We start from the raw sequence: 20692 nt of genomic DNA, 5'->3' as shown, positions 1-20692 counted from the left end.
CAATAATAAAAGAAAATCCCGGAAAAACAATGGAAATCCTGCCTGATGAAAGGACGCGTCTCCAATGGCCAACTGGCGCCAAGGTAGCTACAATTTTCTAAAAAAAAAAGGCACTTATATGCATAGAAAACGGCTTTCTATAGTGGGAGACTAATATAAACAACAGCCGAGTTTACTGGGAGTTGCTAGGAAAGAGATAACAGAATTTCGAGTATACTCGGGCTTACTGAAATATGACGGTTATCTTAAACCCGAGAATACACGGGGTTGAGCGGGAAGAGGTTAATCTTCCTTGCAAGAGGTCCTACCAACCAATATAAAAAAATCAAGACCTCAAAAACCTTAAAAATGTTCTTGAGCAGGTGATCAGGCTCCGTCAACGAGAATATCACATTCGCTGACTAGAATGCTAACCTGTACAAGAGTCAATGAGACCAGAGAAGTCCCCCTGGCAGGGGACAGCAACTCCCAAAGGAGCTTCTCCTGAGGCGAAAGATAAATACCTCCAGCAAGAAAGTCAAGAGGGAGGAAAACTAAGAGGCCTTTCCTTGCTCTCTCTTCTCTGTGAGCCAATCTTCAATTTTACTCAGGGCCATCACTGAAGAGGAGGAAAGTACCATCTTAGGGAGTTGGGAAGAATCAACAGGCTAGTTAATCATCATAAAGGCCCAAGCAGGAGAAACCGGGACCGCTGGAGTAAAAAAAAGTCTGGAAAGCTTAGCAGAAAATACTGTAGCAGAGCTGCACAAGCTGAGGAAGCAGTGTCCTGGTCTAGGTCTTCCTCTTCCAGCAAAATCGGGGATAAAGAATAAAGACAAGTCCAACGAAGCCTTAGCTAAGGATGGTGCCTTCTTAAATAAACCCAAAATATCATCAAGTTAGCGCTGGATGGGAGCCAATGACAGCTCAAACACCGCAGGACCAGAAGGACCTGAAGCAGGCAGCTGACGAGGACAAGCCAGGTGCCCGGAAGATGGCGTAGGGTGCTCGGAAGCTAGCGCCGAAAGGTTGGGAGTTGGTGCTGGGCGCTCGAAGGTTGGGACTGGGCGTTCAGGTGCTGCTTATGCTTAGACGAAGTCAAAGGGCGCTCACGAGTAGCGGAAGAACGCTTGGGAGCCAAGGACTGGCACTGTACAGCAGGGCGCCCAGGAGAAAAGCGCTCTGGACTGTCCCAGGTGCTATAGGAAGGCTGCTAGTTATAAGAAGGTTCTCTGAATCTCTTACAGGGCAGCAGAGAAGAGCGGTCCGCATCTGCCGCATGCCTTTTTAATGGCTGAGACTTGTCTGCAAAACTCCACTGGCGGCTATTGTCAGAACTGGACGCCTCTGAACTAAAGGACAAACGACGCACTTCCATACTAACGTCTTTCCAATGGCTGTCTGTTGCAGCTTGGGAAGTATTGACAGGCTTGACTGAGGGGATCACTACCTGTGGGCAGACCCCACCAACCTCCCTTGGACTTCCAGTATGCCTCCTCCCAGGTTTAGGGCAGTATGACAGGGACCACTGTCTAGGAGAGTCAGCGGGACAAGCAGCCACCTCCTCCACTAACACTGCACTGGCCCTCCTATCACTCACTTCGTCCATCAGGCCCTTAAAGGATGCCCCTAATTGGGCCACAGTGTTCACAATTAGACAATTTCTGGTCAAACCTTGATTCAAGATGCAATAGGATCGGGGTTGGAAGCCAAATAGGAATATTATCATCAACAGAAGACTTAGGAGTAGAATCCGGACTAGCTAAAGTCTTACTATCGCCTTCCTCTTCCTATCTCTTTCTAACTTGGTCAGATGTGACTAAAACTTTCAATCTTTTATCGTCCCAGTTCTTACATTCATTACAAGTTAAATCTTATAGAACACACTTGCCCACTACAATCAGTACAAGGGGTATGTGCATCACATGATGCCTTAGTCAATCTTGTATTGCAGCCTTTGCTGCAATAACGAATACTAGCTGAACTTGAGTTCGACATGTTACTGTGCAAACAAGTCTTAAACCAGGCGAAGAGTCTTAATTCAGTGAAACCAAGTCTCTAATTGGTGAAAATAAGTCTTAATCCAGAAAAAAACAGGTCTCAAAACAAAACCGAACTATCGCTAAACATGCCAAAGGCTACTAAAGGTAAAATACTTCACCAACTGGGAAAATATCAACCGGTCAGGAATCAGAATTCCAAAACAAGCTGCTTCTTACAACTGATATTCAGTCGTAAGCCAGCAGAAACAAACTGAAGCTCTTTGCTACGTTGTTCCTCTTATTCCCAGAGTGGGCGGGGCTAGTCACCTACACAAAACAAATGCACCACCACCGCGATTTTCAAAATTTAAGCTGCCGTGTGAGTTGAAACTATTAGCTAAGTACAGTAATTACTTGGTAAGTTACTTATATGCAATGAATGATTCCACTAAATGTCTAAACTTAAAAGAGGAAGAGCCAGAGGCAACATAAATCACAGACAAACCTTCCAGCTACATGTGCATTCTCCACAAAGGCTAAAACTGCATCCAGGGCCTTTTCTTGTGCGACAGCATTACTATCAGTGACAAACTTTTTCATCAATGGAGCAAACTTTGCAAATTCTGGGGATTTCTCATCCACGATCTTTGGAAAATGTTTGGTGCATTCCTCGTACCCATTCAAACGGGCTTTCCAAAGCTGCGGGAAAAAAATTAAATTACCCAACTGACAAAGTCAAACCCTGTCACTAGGATGCCACATAAACCAAATCCAGTATATAAGGCATGGGATATTAATATGTTCAGGGTGCAAAGGAGAATGGTACAAGATACAAACCTTGTGCACACATCTTTCCTCCAGAGGAAGCTTCAGGTATTCAGTGTCTTCTTCCATTTTGTTCAACTAAAACTACTGAAAAAACAAAGAATGATAAACTTTAGACATTTCAAATTCATAGTCAACATTATCATTTCTGTGTAAGACATCAAAACCATTAACCTAATTTCTTGATACCAATGCCCCTATATTAAATAGTACTTAACAAGTAACGTCTCCCCTATCCGGATTAATACATCCAAGGCCCAGCTGGACTATGTAAATTTCCAGATATGCTAAATACTCTACAGCAACTCTGCACCTACCCTTACTCCTCACCTTGTCAATACAGCATAACCATATAGCCTACACTCAATATGTTTATAAATTATAAACAAACAACACACACTTTAGTATCTTACAAAGAACAGAATACACTGGAGAGTACTGTACACAAAATAAAAACCAATCTACGTAGTATACTGAATATAAAATGTATAAAAAAAATTAACATTGAAATATGCCAAAACTGCTTACATGGGCTGGACTTGAAAAAATCTGGTTTTATATAGAATAACCCCAAGAAAGAAAGAGAAAAGCAAGCTAACGCACATCAACATAATGCATGTGTACATATACACAGAGTAGCCTATGTATATACACAAACATATACATAAAAGTACTGTACACACATGCTGACTGTATGGAACAAGTAGCTACCATTTAATATTGCATCTGGTACCTCAATAAAAATCGAATAAACATTTCCTTCATATCTGTGTGGACACAAGGCGTTTTAAAGATGCAATGCGCAAATCTTATTTATTTTCTATGTCATACAAAAATTTATGAAATCTTTATACCATCCAAAACACATCTTAAGCTACTAGAGCTTAGGTTACCATAATCACTGTTTGAAATTTAACACAATTACAGTATATAAATTACATTCCATTACGGGATATAAACTTTATCATGTACTTTGTAACAAGTTCATACTTTGAACATGAGCAAATTAGAGAAACAGAGACACATGCCAAGTTCTCTAAGTCTAAGGTATGAAAATCAACCCATGACTAGCCTGAGAGAGAGAGAGAGAGAGAGAGAGAGAGAGAGAGAGAGAGAGAGAGAGAGAGAGAGAGAGAGAGAGAGAGAGAGAGAGAGAGAGAGAGAGAGTGTGTGTGTGTGTGTGTGTGCAGGGTGAACTTCAGCTGCCACTGACTAACTAGATAAACAATCCTATCGGATAGGCCTATGAGTTATGCAACTTGAGTTAGCCAACCTCATCCACAGTGAGTCTGCCTGATAAATCACGTTACACAACTCCTATGATGTGAAAGATCATTAAGCGACAAGTGGCAGAAGAGGGTAAATTCCTTTACTGTATTATCATTCCTAAAATATTTTTGTTCCTAAGGGACCACGAACCTATGATTTCATAAATGGAGCCTAACCCTTCAGAGGGAGAATCTTTCCCCTACTATCACAGGCAGATGTGCCCTGTTGGAGGCAGAGTTGCCCATAAAAGGTACCCTCACTGTCTGAGGTTGCTACTACTAACAATTAACCCACCACTTCCCCTCGAAGGAAGTTCATCCAGTATTCACAAATTCTTATGGCGCTCAATGTGAAGACCTTGTGCATTTCCTGGGTGAAGCCCCCTCCTGGGGCTCAACACCCTGGTATCACATGCTGGGTTGCCACTACCTGCCCAAGGGTGAATATGTCCAGGGACTTATGCACAAGATCCCTCATGTAGAAGGACATGAACTACTGCTTCTATACACCAGCTTTCACGACCTCTAGAACAGAGTGGTGATTCTTGTATGCAATGGAGGGGACCTATACCTCAAATGTCAGAGACCCTGACTGTATCCATATTGTTCTTCAACTAACTGAGGTTCAATAATACAACGTGCTGCAAGACATATGAGTGTTATACTTTTATAGTTTTTGTCCTTACCAGAAGCACCTTTACCTTTACAAAGGGCACAGTAATAAGTCTTCCCCAATCTTCTGTGACTTTACTCTCTAGCCAGAATGATAGAATTAAGTCATAGTATCTGTTTTGCCAAGTCCCCTTCCCTATTAAACAATTCAGTTTGTATATTATCATACCCAGGGCTTTTTCTATTTTTCATCTCTCAAGACATTATCAAACTCTTGATATGTAATCACATCTTCTCTATCGGAATGAAAGATATATTCTTCACTTCTCTCTCCCGATGTTATGTTCAGTAAGTTGCTGAAATAGTCGGTCCATTTTTCATTAAGGTCTTGAGTATTGCCAATGATGTTTCCATATTCGTCTTTTATATTATATTGGTTTGTTTTATCCTTCCTGTAGGATTTTGCAACTGCAAATATCTTTTTCCTTATTATTCTTCAAATCATCCATCAATTTACTTCCTAGTTCAATCCATGCATTTACCTGTGATCTCTTAATTTCTGTTTATTTCCCAAGAATACTTATTCTCTCATCTGCTGGTTTCTTTGTTTCATCCATTTCCTGTTTCTTATTTTTAATTTTTACTGCGTCCTTTACATCTTCGTTCCACCAAACTGTTCGCCTTTTCCTAGTGCCTCCCACATATCTACAGCCAAGCTCTTCCTCTCCAACTTCCAAGGCGCTTGCTTTTAGTGCTTCCCATTCTCACTGGTCTAACTCCTGTAGTTTCTCAGTAAAATTGCTTTGAAACCTCATCTTAATATCTTTATCTTTTAGGGTTTCTGTTTTTGTAACTTTTCTTTTCTCTGTTTTCTGAGCACTTACAGAAGGAATGTTAATTGCTCCCATCACCAATCTATGATCAGAGTCAAGGGAAACTCCTGGCAAAACTTTTACATTTTGTACAAGCCTTTTATCCGAAGTGACCACATAGTCAATTACTGATCTCTGATCAAACTGCCCCTTGTTTGATTCCATCGATATCCTGGTGTTTGAAGGAGCCATTCATGATCTTTAAATTACTTCTCATGCAGAAATCTATTAGGTTTTCACCTTCATTGTTTCTTGTTTCTTCTCCGTATGTGCCTATTACATTTTCTATTCCTCTTCTGGTAGTAATGCATTAATTAGAGCTCACAGACCTAACAATGATTTACACAGAACACACTGAATTGCACATATCAAACTGTATACAGTATACGTACAGTGTAGTCTGGTGTATGTAGTATTTTTAACTGATTGTACTGTATGGTACACAGGGCTTCAAAGGAAGTGAACAGCATGCAGTGATCATGATTAAAGCTTGTATAAAATTGTCAACTGCCTGGAAGCAATTAGTTTCTGTGTACAGTGGACCACTGCCTGTTCACGTTTCTGGATTTGCCGCTTCACCTATAAGTGGATTTTTCTGTGGAGCATGTATATATATTATTCGCTGAAAATCTGCCTATTCCCAGTATTTTTCATAGAGAAATATTCATTAATTACTGTATTTTCATATCATTTTCATGACTAAAGGCTTTTTTTTTTTTATAAAACTTAAAATACTCAGATATATATATGCATTTTCAGAGGGATTTTTTGGGTGTTTGAACTATCAAAATAGGCAGTTAAAGCATTTATAGAGGGGTGTCAAGTATTCTTGGATTTCAGCTATTCGTGTGGGGTTGTAGTGCGCATACCCCGTGAATGCTGGGGGTCAACGGTATATGCAAAGAGTATGAAGCAGGACAGTGTTGAAACTCCTTTAAATAACTTTACAGTTCTACAATGTATACTTATTTGCTATTTACCGCAGTCCAAATATCGACGATTCTATACTGTATATGTATGACTGTCTCTTGGAGATGATTAGCATGGTTCAGTCACAGGATTCAAAAGCTTCATTCATTATTTGTGGAGACTGCAATGCAAAGCACAGGGAGTGGCTTAACTCAAATTCCACAGACCAACATGGTCAGTATGCTCGAGTTCTGTATCTCCTTCGATTTTGTCCAGCTAACTGAGGAACCCACACATTTCTGGTAATATAGTACACCTCATATTCACAGATGTTCCAGCTATTATGAAGTCCAAGGTCTGTGAGTATATAAGCACTTCAGATCACTGTGCCAACGAGATGGACATATCTGTCAATCAGTATACTGTATTCCTAATTCCACCACTTGAAAAATGGTCCAGCTGAAATCTAGAGCCAACTGGGATCCCATTTATTGATGCATGTCAGGTACAGTACTTAATATTTCAGATGCTGTATCAGATCCATATCCAAAGACAAAGCTAATGCTGATAGCTATTTTAGTAAGGTATGTCCCAAGAAAGGTCATTTAATCCAGAACAAATGACCAGCTGTGGATCGATGATACATGCAGAAGAGCTTACCAAATTCAACACATGGAGACAAAATTGTTCACAAGAAAGTTACACAATTTTTGTTGAGTCTCACCATGCTGCCAATAGAACTTATCATATAAGTGAGAGAAATTACAATAATTTCTCAAAGAGGAAACTTGAAGGTATTACTCAACCTCATCTATGGTGGACCAAATTGGCATCATCTATCTTTGGGTCAGGCTTATCTTCCGTTCCTTCACTACTAACAGCCGATGGTAGATTGGTTACTGGCCCTAAGGAAATGGCTGAACTGCTTCATCAAGTTTTTGAAGCTAAGCAATCAGTGGAAGATGTCCCTCTCCCTGATACTTGTCATCCTGAACGTAGTATTCTTACAAATTTCCATTTCACTCTAGGGTTGTAAAGAAAATTCTGTATAATCTAGATAAGCTGGGGTGAAGATCCTCATGGTTGCTTCCCTTTGTTTCTTAAAAAAACGTTTCTACTGTGTCTCCCAAGATTAGTCTATAGATTATGTTGACATATTGTAGCACCTTTGTGGATGAGCGCAAGCTTAGCAATACAGTGCCTGTTCCAAAGAATGGCATATCTACAGACTGCAGCAACTAAAGGCCAGTTTCTGTTTTCCCTGTGCTCTCCAAATTGCATTAAAACTTATTTTAAAGCCACTGTATAAGTATGTGGAATCTAAAGGATTGTTTGCCAACAGTCATTATGCATATGAGAAGCAGTTAGGTACCTGCAATGCTCTTTTAGATTTAACATGCCATTCGCAAAAGAACTTTGATAAGGGTTTTGATTGTAGAGTAATTCAGATAGATTTCAGTGCTGCTTTCAATTTAGTAAATCACAAGGCACTTATTTATAAATCAAAATCTTGGAGGGTGGATATCTTTTAGGTTTACTTCAAGATTCCTTACAGGCAGGCAGCATCTTTAGCGAACCTAGACCTATTGTGTCTGGAGTTCCACAGGGCAGTGTTCTTAGCCCCTGTTATTTTCAGTGTATACAAATGATATGGTTGCTGGCCTGGAAAACATGATCGTTCAGTATGCCGATGATGCTACATTTGTGAGTGCCATAAAGTCCCCACTTATGAGAAATGAAGCTGCCCTTAGTCTCATTTGGGACATGAGTGCATTGGTAAATGGTGTAGTCGATGGGGCATGAGGCTGAACTCCAGCAAAAAGAAAACTCTGTTGATTAGCAGATCTTGTACAGATTTTCCACCTTCCTCCCCTCCAAGTTGATGGGTCTCTGCTCAATGAGTTTGAAGTTTTAACTGTTCTAGGTGTAATTCTTGACACATCTTACTTCTGAGAAACATCTAATGACAGTGTCAGCAAATGCAGCATGAAAAGTCAGGTATTGCACAAAAGGCCTCATACATTTATAAGTGATAAAATCAATGCAACTTGTTTTAGGTCATTTGTCCTTCCTTTACTAGAATACTGTTCTCCAGTATGTATGTCTGCTTCTACCAGAGATTTATCTTCAAGATAATGGGTTGTGGTGGGAGATTTCTGTTTCCTAATATTAGCAGTTATGTCTTGGACCATCGTGGATGGTCTCTTGTTTGTCAATTTTTCTCAAGTTCTATTTTAACAGAGATCCTTCACATTCTCAATTGATCCATGATCCCCTTTTCCTGCTGAGAGCAACCAGATTTGCTGAACAGCAGCACCAATATGCAGTAAGTGTGCCTCACTGTAGAACTTCTCAGTTCCAGAGGTCCTTCATTCCTCACACCTTTAGACTATGGAACAGTCACCCTGGGGATGTTGTGTAATTGGAACTTCGAAAATTCAAGCGAAGATGCAATGCATTACTACCCTAATACTATTCTCCTTGCATTTTAATACATTTTTATCTACTCATTAATTTATTTTTTTCTTTTTTAATGCGCAAGAGCTTCTTTCTGTATTTCCCTTTATGTCCTCTGACTTCTTCCTAATGAACATATTCTTTGGAAGCTTGAATTTCAAGAGTATGGCCCCTTTGGGCTTGTTCCATATGAATAGGGTTCATCTTCTGAACAACAATAATAATAATAATAATAATAATAATAATAATAATAATAATAAGTGAATACTCAATCAGATTTTTGTGCACTACATGGGTAGAGGTACCAATAAGTGCTCATCAGTCCAATATGTAAGCATCAGGTATTTAAGAATGTCTGCACAGAAAAAGATAGCACTTTAATATTCAATCTTTGTCTCAGATTAATCCTTCATCATTATTCTATATATAGACAAGTTTCTAGGTTCTGCTCTCTGTAATAAAATAGTTACCAAAAGAAAAAAGAAAGCAAGGTGGAAAAAAAAAACCATTTCCTTATGAAAATCTAAGGGTTTCTCATGTATGTTCTTATATCATGGTTCATTACATATACTTGGGTTTTTTTTTTCTGCAGGTTAATTCTGGGATGGGGGCCCATAAGAAACAAGCATCAAAACTTTTGTAAAATAAGAAATACAAGAGGAATAAGGGTGCGTACGTATTGGACAGGGCCAAGACACACATGCCCAATATGTGCTCAAAATTAAAATCGCCTGCCACAGAGTCCTAAGCCACAATGCACAACACTCTAAGCCTACCTCTACTGCTAGAAAGAATATGGGCCACTGTCCCATGAAAATCATTGGAGTAATATCCAAGTCAATTTCCCCACGATTGGTCCACTTTGAATGCACTGCATGATGTCCTATATGTACGCCTGTATGTATTGGGCACCACGCAATGCGTACCTATTGGTCATCACACTTTTTTAACATTAAAGACATTGACTTCTATTATTTTTTTTCAGCTAGAATAATACAGTATGGCAAAAAAGAATAATACAGTATGGCAAAAAAGAATAATACAGTATGGCAAAAAAGAATAATACAGTATGGCAAAAAAGAATAATACAGTATGGCAAAAACAAGTAAACAGAAAAACAGTGACTAAAACAAGTCAACAGCAAATTTTTAAAAAGTGCAACAAAAGAAACATGATCCAGCTATAATTGCAGATGCTTTAAATTATATAAAAAAGTAAGTTAAGCAGTGAAAAAAATACTGTGGTCCATTTCATTTTTTAAAATGATGTGATATAGTTCAATCATTATTACTGTAGCATTGTTTATTAAGAATATTTCACTTCATTGTATTTAGTTTTTATGGGTAACTTAACCGCATTTGGTTTTTGTGGTTAACTTAACTGCTTTTAGTTTTCAACTTAATCAACCACTGACACATGTGTAACAATAAGTAAAGATAGGGAACGCATGTACAAGATGAAAGGTTCACAGTGTGATTTAGTATTGCATTACAAAGGCTATGCACATATATTACAGAAGTATTTAAGTGTGCCCTTTACTGCCACCTCTCCTCCAAAGGAGTTTCAAAAAAACCAGCTAGAACATCTAAATAAAGGTTCCAGCCAAACACTAATTAACCCCCCAAGGTCTAAGGACACACCATCCACAATAAGTCCAGCAATGATGACCCATTAATTCTTCCCAGAGAGGTAACCAGGTAAAGGGCCAAAGGTGATAAGAAATGTGATGGACATAGTGTTTTCCATATCATCAATGAAAATGGTTAAAGAATTTGAAAAAAATAAAGGAAGAGAAAGAAAAGAAAGAATCAGGCAAAAAGAGGACACCAAAATCAAGGGGCAGGAAAGGTGCAATAAAACAAAGAAAGAAGAAAAAAGTACAAACAGTTACAGGTGATGAAGAGAGAGAACTGCCAAAATTAACAAGTAAGAAAGGTTCTGTAACACAACAAAAGAAGAAACGAGTAGAAAAAGATACAAGTGATGACGAGGATATACCTGAAGACAAGAACTAACTGGAATTAGTCAAGCAGTGGCAGGCCCTTCCTGTGACAGTAGAGCAAATGAATCATCAAATGATGAACTCCTGAGTTTGCATGACAGTTTGGATGAGAGCTTAGATTATGAAAGAGACAACTTTGCTTTTGGCAATACCCTTGAGGAACCCAAAGTAGACTCTTGGGTTGGAGTAAAAGTAGAAAAAGTAACATCATCTAGCAAAGGTAGAAAGACATCCCCATTTGAGGTGTAGATTGCCAGAGTCATAAAGGTCGATGATGGCGGGTATGAAGTGTCATTTCTGAAGGAAAAAAGTGATGGCTTCTACATAATGCCAGAAACCGTAAGTGTCATATCCACATCACCAAGATGAGATAGTTGTTCCAGAAAGCCGACAACGAAAATGCAGGAATCGTGTATATGGGATTTCATTTCCATGTACTATTAAATCAATACTTATCTCCCACTTGGCAAAGTCAAAGTGAAAATAGGGTATAAGATTTTCTAGTTCATTTTCAAACTATCCAAAGAATTTCAGTCAAAGTATTTTTTTCTACTGTAAGTACCAGTATAAACTTTTTTTTTACTGCATTTAGTTAATATACCACATTGATTCCCATGGGAAGTGGCAAAGAATTTCCTAGTCAATTTATTTTTTTTACTATAGGTAACTATGTAAATATTTCTTTAACATATTCAGTAAGAGTGAATACATTAGAATGTCCTAGTAACTTAGCAGTTTGCTCATTTTTCTTTCATAATCAATTTTGTTTGTGTGAAAAGTTAATCTCACGTAGTTACCAGCTGTATAATTAATATAGACGTGATACTTCAAAGAATTGGATACCATAATACCATGTTTCGTTCAAAAAAAATTCTAATAAAAAAAAAATTTTTTCCCAGGCTGTATTCTTTATATTTTTCATATGTATAAGCCTTCCCCTACAGTTACATTATCAAATATATCTATTTTGTATTATGTCTTGATGTTACTCATGCTATAAAGTTGTTTTATATGATGGAAACATATCAAACACATATTTTGCTTTTTTATTACTTTTTTCCATAAATGCCCCATGGAAATTATGATAATGCAATCAAACTCCTGAAACATAGAGGATCAAGTAAAGCAATGAATGAGGTCTAACATATCCACAGACTTGTGTAGCTTTAATAACTTCAGAGTTATGAGTGAAAGAGTACCCAATGGACAGGGGAGCGTACACATTGGACACGTCCTTATAATAGGTATGCACCAAATTTACTGACCATCTTCTCAGCATGGTATTGTGATATTTATAAATTCTTTACATCACATGAAACTACATACATTTCTTCACAACCTGAACAAATATCACATTCTCCATGTTATTTGTGGAACAGGTACAGTCTGTAGAACATAAAAAAAACATTATATTTTGGGTACCTATTGGCATGCGTACCTTTGTTGTACCCTATTCATACTGCTAAAGCTGTCAAGACTGTTTTAAGTCATAATTTATGGGGAAACTACCATTAAGGTAGCATAAGTATGATGATCATCATATACTAACTGATAGGGAATAAATAGTGATTGTAGGCTTGTTCTGTTAGGCATTATTAACAGTAACACAACCTGTGCAGACAGTAAAATCTTTTAAATAAAACTATTTGGAAATAAATCTAGGTTAATCATTAGTTTTGCTGATTAAAACCATTGCTCTTGCTCTATTCTTCAATTAATGAATACTGGTTCCTAAGACAAAAAAGCCCACAACCCCCTTTCTCCATAGTGTTCAATAAATTTTACTAATATACTGTACAATAGTTAAGCAGAGCTCAACCTCAGAACACCTAATAATTTACTAACAATTGTGAAATTTTTCAGAGTGGCTGCCACATGCAAACATCCAGCTAGATGTACTTGTTAAGCTACAGCAATCCTACAGTTAATAGTTGTCGAGGACCACAGTGCCAAGCTTAAAGGGTTTGTTTGGAAAAAATACTATCAGTAGCTATCAATACTGACAAATTCCTTTCCCCTTACACAAGAAATTTAAGCTGTTTAAAAGCCTGGCTATACATTTAGCGTTTCACAACAATCAATCAGTCCACAATATTTTTTTTTTTGGCATCACAGGCCTAATACATGAAAAAATGTTCAGTAAAACTGAAGACTATTACTGCAGCCTGGTTCCTGTCAGTTGCTGAAATTTACTGCCTTTTACGTTTGTCTCATGTTTGTGCTTATGATATTTGCTGTCTTTTCTTTCTTATTTTTGTGCTTAAGATATTTACCATCTTTTGTTTGTCTTGTTTGTGCTTACTATATTTACCGTTTATTTGTTTATATCTTATGTTTGTGCTTATGATATTTACTGCCTCTTGTTTATGTTTACGTATGTTTGTGCTTACGATACTTACTGTCTTTTGTTTGTTTTTAACTTTCAGCTCCAAGGGGCTGGTAATACACACTGCACCCATTTTACATATAAAGTTACCAAACTGTAAGGGAGCAGCAGTAGTCTTCAGTTTTACTGAAAGTTTAAACAAATTAAATAAGAATAAGCTATTATGGTATACACAAAAAATTGATACCAAAAATGCAACCTCACTTAACTCTATGTAAGATACAACATTCTGTACAAATACAGCTCTTTACTGCTTGTACCCTTTCCCACACCACTACATTCTACAGCCAAAAAACAGCATTTGGTACAATTAGGCCTATAATTGTTATAAACGGCCTGGCTTATTTCATTTTCATTGTACAGAGTAATTAGCCTACGAGAGAAAGCACAAGAAGGCCTTCGTCAAGTTGTGTCACAAATAGGTACGCCCAAATCCCTCGTATGATTAGGTTAGAGTAAGTATACCACTGTTTAACCAGACCACTGTGCTGAATAACAGCTCTCCTAGGGCTGGCCCGAAGGATTCGATTTATTTTATGTGGCTAAGAACCAATTGGTTACCTAGCAACAGGACCTACAGCTTAGTGTGGAATCCGAACCACAATATACACCAGAAATAAATTGCTCTAATTCTTCATTGGCCAGCCGGAGACTCGAACGCGGGCCCAGCAGAGTGCTAGCCGAGAACTATACCAACTCGTCCATCGAGGAACTATGATTAGGTTAGAATGTACCCACACAGGCCTAAATGTTATCCAAAGTTAAAAGTGACAAATATCCACCAATTCAGTAATGCTGTGAAGCAAATTTGTAAAAGCCTATAAGTATGTATTATTAGGCCTATTCAGAACATGAGCCTAATTCATATGGAACTTGCCCACAGAGGCCATTGACTTTCAACTAATTTGCGATAAGACTGCAACTGTTATCATACCATTATGGAGACTGTGCTGTCGAGAGCTGGGCGTACACCTAGCCTAAGCCTACTGTTTTCAAGGCACATAGGCTATACATATTTCAACACCTAGCCCCGTGTCGTACAGATGTTCTGTAGCATCCACAGATTGATGCAACCATAAATTTTAATACGTCAGAGAGTGAAACAGCAGACTACTACAGCGCTCCTCTCGTTCACTGGGCTAACTACCAATTCACGTCCAAATTGGGCGATGTATTTAATATATACATGTAAAAAAAAAAAAAAAAAAAAAAAGTTTCACAAACAATGCCAATATAAATATAAACAAAAAGTAATCCAAAGCTAAAAACTTCACTTTAATTGCATGGCCTGATTCCCACCTGTCACCGAATGGGACAGGTTACGGCCATTTTGGGGGTTCCCCCCCCAGTAGCCAGGTCAGGGTACATCACCCTGAGTTAGGTTAGGTAGGTAAGATCTGGTTAGGTCAGGACCTAGCATTACAGGAAAGGTTGTCTATTTATGTATGAGGAACCTGTCCCAGCCAACGACTGGCGGGAACCAGGCCGTGCAACTAAAGTAAAGTTTTACCATCAAAAGGAGGTAAATAATTGGTCAGCAACTGGCAGGAGCCAGGCCATGGCAGTAGTCTTCAGTTTTACCCACTGTGGGCTAGCCTACACCTATGCAGTCTGTATGTGCACCTGTCATATTTCGCTCCGAAATAACTTGAGTCAACGTTGCTCTAATATAAATACAAGTGAGACTACCCCTATGCAACATTGCCAAGGCCTCTGTTCTTGCCTAGTTGTCCTTTAAACGTGTCCTCATCTACATTCCCTTTCAACATCAACTAAATATCTCATCTGATCTTTAATTCGGGATCCATTAGGCCTACTTGTGCCAGACGCTATCCAGCCTAGGCCCTGTCCTACCGGAACACTGCAGCTGGCCTCACCTTGTAACAGGCTAGTGACCTTTCCCATCGGCCTACGACAAACCCACCAAATAGCCTACTGGTCCTGTCATGACTCGCTGAATAGGAAAAAACCAAGATTCCCCAAATGGGAATGACCGCTACGCTACTCCCCAGCAAGAGGGGGAAGCTTCTGCCCTCCCCCTCCCCCCCGATCTTTCATTTGACCGAATCGTGAGACCGTAACGGTCAGGGTAATCCTAAGCCTATAAAGACCCGTTTGGTGACGTTCCCTGGCGCCGTTCGCGAACGAGAGAGAAAATCGGGACCATAAAAAGACCTGAAGAAGGTTTTTTAAGGGGGGAAATTCTGCTGCAGGAGGAGGAGGGGTGATCAATGTTTTTCTTCTTCTTCGCCCACAACAGCAGCAGCAGCAGCAGCTGAGAAACAACGGCTCATTTCCCGCTTTCCCTGAGCCATTTCCCTCAATGGCTCCTCATTTCCCACTCCTCCTCGTCACTAATCACTCATTTCACCAGTTATTTCAACATTTGACCGGAAACAGCCTCAAATAACCTCGAATAATCGACATAAATATCACCAACCGCTTCGACGACACCTAGACACACCACTGACCCGAAAATACTGAAGGTTCAAACTCCAGAAGGCTTGAGACCAGGCCTCTGATTGGTCCGTTACCCCACACTCCCGTATTCCCGAACCAATCAGGGAGCTCGTTGCTCTCCTCCTCAGCCGATGGCGAGACATTTAAACGTTCTTACTCACTCAGTGCCATGTCTCTCTTATTCAAACCCTTTTTAAATATAAATATAAATGCAAATCAAACAATATTAAAATCTGTTGCGTATAAACAAAAGTGCCAAGATGTCATGCGGTTTCTGAGTCTACATTTTTATGATGAAATCCACATCAGCAGTTTACAAATGGGCTATCAATATCACTGTTTACTGTTTTTTTCTGAGGTCTCAATCCACCAACGGCACTCTGCTAAACCCGCAAACTCAATTCATCACAGACATAATAATGCAGAAGATATATCCATAGACGAATCTGCACTGTCAGAGCACTCAGAAAAAAGAAAGTCTTTCATTTTTTCTTAAATGACTTGATATTTTCAGTCCTGATATCGAGTGGGACTTATCTATGAATAAAAGGTGTTGCATTGAGTGACAAGATTACGCCTGTATTGCTTAAGTTGCATTGGCTCCCTACTAAAGCTCGAATAATGTTTGAAATATGTGCAATGACTAGCCAAGCTATCAAGTCTGGGTGCTCAAAATATTTGAATGACTTGCTGCTTACAATGCAGCCAACGGATGGATCAGCACAAGAATAGAATTTATTTTGTCTTTCCTGATAACTGATCTCTTCTTTCTCCATTTCCTATTATTTTCTGTTACTTCCTGCAAATGAACACCATATCCTTTGGAAGCTTGAATTTCCAGCCTCCGGTGGAATGGGCCCCTAAGAAAAACAAGTAAAAAATGTACCGAAGTTTCTTCGGAGCAATCGAGTTCTCTGTACAGCATATAATCAAGGCCACCGAAAATAGATCTATCTTTCGGTGGTCTCGGTATAATGCTGCATGAGCCGCGGCCCATGAAACTTTAACCACTGCCCGGTGGTGGCCTGTCCTATATCGTTGCCAGATGCACGATTATGGCTAACTTTAACCTTAAATAAAATAAAAACTACTGAGGGTAGAGGGCTGCAATTTGGTATGCTTAATGATTGGAGGATGGATGATCAACATATCAATTTACAGCCCTCTAGCCTTGGTAGTTTTTAAGATCTGAAGGTGGACAAACAGACAAAGCTGGCACAATAGTTTTCTTTTACAGAAAACTAAAAACAGTAAATGGTAACACTAACAGATATGCTAATCTGATTTACTATTTTTTACAGATTAATCATACATTACATTCATTCTTGGTAACTCGATTAAAGGCCATCATATTTATTTATTAATATTGCGTTAAACCCAATAACCACATTACTCTCGCCTGTTTCCATACAACATAAACATTTGTTAAAATTTGTTAAAGTCATACTGCTATTCATTTTTAGCACGCTAATGACTTTTTAATTAGCAGAGGCCTAACAGTGACGGGAAAAATACGGAAGAACAGACTTGTCTTCTGAAAGGTAAGTGATTAAGAGATATAAGGAAACGAGAGAGAGAACAAAGGAATCAAATGGTTTGAATATGTGCCGAAATCTTATTTACTTTGACATGTCAGTGAATTCTGACATTAGTTTTTTTAAGAAACTTGATCATCCAAATTCAAAATAGGCTCAACAGATATAGGTACTGGTTCGTTTTTATGGAAGTAGTAGATTTTTTATTGGCGTAAAAATGACGAACTGTTTAACATTTCATCTTCAGAAGACCACGTAAGCATTAAGCAATAAGAGATTAATATCATAACTGAACTGCAAAAGAAAACCATGTTTAACATTTGGTTTGCTAACAAAGATTTGAACTAGAACGAACCGGCTTACAACGCCTCTGTTCAACACTGCAGCAGAGCAATGGAACAAGAGAGAGAGAGCTCAATGAAGTGTAACAGCATTAAGAGAGAAAGGCATCGACGCATTTCTTCTTGTAAAAGAACCCGTAGTCCTAGAACTTTTCATTTGCATGACGTCAGCCAGCCACCTCTCTCTGTCTCACTCTCTCTATCTCTCTTTCTCTCAGAACTGACTTTTTCAACCTTTGTCATTGCACAGGGCAGTATAACCGGTACGTGATTCATTGAACCGTTCAAGACTTTTGACAGCTCCGGCGATCTATTTTCTAATCAGTTATGCTCACTGTCAAATAATTCTCTCTCTCTCTCTCTCTCTCTCTCTCTCTCTCTCTCTCTCTCTCTCTCTCTCTCTCAGTTGTCCTTGCCGATGAATACTGACAAACACAACGAAAAAAATAAACAAATAATTAAATCAGAAGGTAGTGTACTGTGAAGCATAGGCCTAACAAGGGCGTGAAAGCCTATTAAAACTAACAGGAGAATCGCCCCCGCCCCCACGAATAAAATAAAAATGGAAGATTTTTCTCTAATTCGCAATTTGCTTTTTTTACGAATAAATGGAGAGGATTTCTAAAATCCCCCGCCCGCCCACCCTCTCTCTCTCTCTCTCTCTCTCTCTCTCTCTCTCTCTCTCTCTGCGAGTTCGAATCTCCGACCGGCCAATGAAGAATAAGAGGAATTTATTTCTGGTGATAGAAATTCATTTCTCGCTATAATGTGGTTCGGATTCCAAAATAAGCTGTGGGTCCCGTTGCTAGGTAGCCAATTGGTTCTTAGCCACGTAAAATAAATCTAATCCTTCGGTCCAGCCCTAGGAGAGCTGTTAATCAGCTCAGTGGTCTGGTTAAACTAAGATATACTTAACTTTCTCTCTCTCTCTCTCTCTCTCTCTCTCTCTCTCTCTCTCTCTCTCTCTCTCTCTCTCAAAACACCTGCTTCTTGAGAACGTAATTGCCAAATTGGCAATTATTAATGCTAGTCCCATCACATCTAATTTTCTTCCATTAGCAGCGTAATCCTTAGCTGGAAGGGTAGTGGATATCATCAACCCGCGTTTGAATTACAGCTGTTCAAGTTAAAGATTCGCCAGCGAAATTCCTTCGCTCTAACTTCCGGAATTAACAACCTCATTTGGTCACACTCACTTTGGTTAACCTAGTCTGGCATACTGCATTTTGTTGATGTAGATGATGAGTATTTATTTATAAAGAGAATGATCTGTACGATTTTAAATCCTATATTGAATGCAAGATAATCGCTACTTTTTAGGGCTAACTTCTGGAAAAATATGTCCATTAGAGATTTCTTTAGTCACGTAGGCCTATAGGCAACAGAACGATGAAGGTGAGAGTTTGCTGGTCATCTCTCTCTCTCTCTCTCTCTCTCTCTCTCTCTCTCTCTCTCTCTCTCTCTATATATATATATATATATATATATATATATATATATATATATATATATATATATTATACATTTTAAATGCATAATAATAATAATAACAATAATATCAATAAAACAATTGTATATAATGTCATATCTCTCTCTCTTTCTGTCTTTAATTAATGTTTTCATCGACAACCTGGTCACTGAGCAGTAAAATGAGAGAGACATCCACACAAACCGACAGACAGACTAAAAAGCACAGACAAACAAACAAGCAAGATTAAAAATAATTGACGTACTGGCAACTGTCACGGGTGTATTGGTGGTTGCCAGTTAGCCACTTTATAGGTCGACATATGGCAATGTCAGGTGCTGTTAATTTTTTTTTTATCTTCGTTGTTATTTTGACATTGAGCAGGAAGACATGACGGTCACGTATTTTCCTAGATAGCATGACGAACTGCATGACAGAGAGAGAGAGAGAGAGAGAGAGAGAGAGAGAGAGAGAGAGAGAGAGAGAGAGAGAGAGAGAGAGAGAGAGAGAGATTTTGCTCATAACCACTATAAACAAACAAAAGATTTTAGCACATATCAAAAGCTGAAATTTCGAGACAAACTGGCAGAATTCAGCTATAGGCCAATGACCAAGAGAGAGAGAGAGAGCTGACGAATGCAAGGTTATAATAAAGTGATGAGTCAATTCAACTGACACATTTTGTAGAGAATTTAGAGCCCACTGGCAGAGACGGATAAAGTAATCATTACTGAAAATGACCACAGGATTTATGCTGGCATAAGGCCACTTTTGTCTATTTTGGTCAGTGTGAATGATATCGAAAGAAGTATAGATATATGTAACGAAATTAAATATCTCAGATTATTAATATATGTTACTTTATTTATAAAAATAAATATCTACATAAATTAGTATAAATATTGAAATGTAAATATCAATGCATAAATTGATGAATATTAAAATTCCATGAGTAATGAAATATATAATGTATAGATTAATGACTAGTATATTAAATATGTAAGGTAATCAAAATATTTAAATTATTATCATTTAGAATACATAAAACATTCAATAAAAATAATAATAAAACAGCAAAAATTTAACTTAACAAATAAAATAAAGACATAAATCAAGTATTTAATCAGTAACAAATAAATAGAAATAATATATACGCATGATTCGCCTGATACATTACTTTCAATGAATAGCCCAGTAAAAATGAGCACCTCCTGCCCAGACCTGAAGAAAGCAAGAAAAATGGTTGAGAAAAAAAACCAGGTCTAATACCCGAGAGAACGAAGCGATATTTCATGTTGTTACATTTTTATCGGTGGCGTAAAAATAGCTTTTATTTATTTTTTGTTTTTTAGGTCAGCAATTCGGAACAACGAGCCTCGCATATTTATGTGTAGGCTAATATAAATTATTTTAAACGTGGAAAAAGATAGCACAACTGCAATGCGGCAGATGTTATTTACATGACCGAGAAGCACAAGTGCAAATATATTATATATATATATATATATATATATATATATATATATATATATATATATATATATATATATATATACATATATATATAATATATATATATATATATATATATATATA

The 20692-nt window shown here is 38.2% G+C and overlaps 1 protein-coding gene across 14 annotated transcripts in view; it reads right to left on the bottom strand.

Annotated features, from left to right (window-relative positions):
* The window catches only part of msps (msps cytoskeleton-associated protein 5), a 109687-nt gene that overhangs the window by 65510 nt on the left and 23485 nt on the right, over positions 1 to 20692 (bottom strand). For 7 of the 14 annotated variants that reach the window (XM_067112288.1, XM_067112287.1, XM_067112277.1 and 4 more), the window contains 2 exons: positions 2799 to 2873; positions 2467 to 2660 (listed from right to left, as the gene is read on the bottom strand). In XM_067112288.1, coding sequence (XP_066968389.1) covers positions 2467 to 2660; positions 2799 to 2855 — 251 coding nt within the window. In that variant the 5' untranslated portion in view covers positions 2856 to 2873. Of the gene's footprint in view, positions 1 to 2466; positions 2661 to 2798; positions 2874 to 9680; positions 9831 to 15703; positions 15775 to 20692 lie in introns of those variants that run through there. The other 7 variants (XM_067112275.1, XM_067112283.1, XM_067112281.1 and 4 more) reach the window with 3 other exon arrangements.

This window comes from Macrobrachium rosenbergii, chromosome 12 (genome assembly GCF_040412425.1).
Source record: "Macrobrachium rosenbergii isolate ZJJX-2024 chromosome 12, ASM4041242v1, whole genome shotgun sequence".
Classification (NCBI taxonomy): domain Eukaryota; kingdom Metazoa; phylum Arthropoda; class Malacostraca; order Decapoda; family Palaemonidae; genus Macrobrachium; species Macrobrachium rosenbergii.
This window is presented reverse-complemented; position numbering and strand designations above follow the sequence as displayed.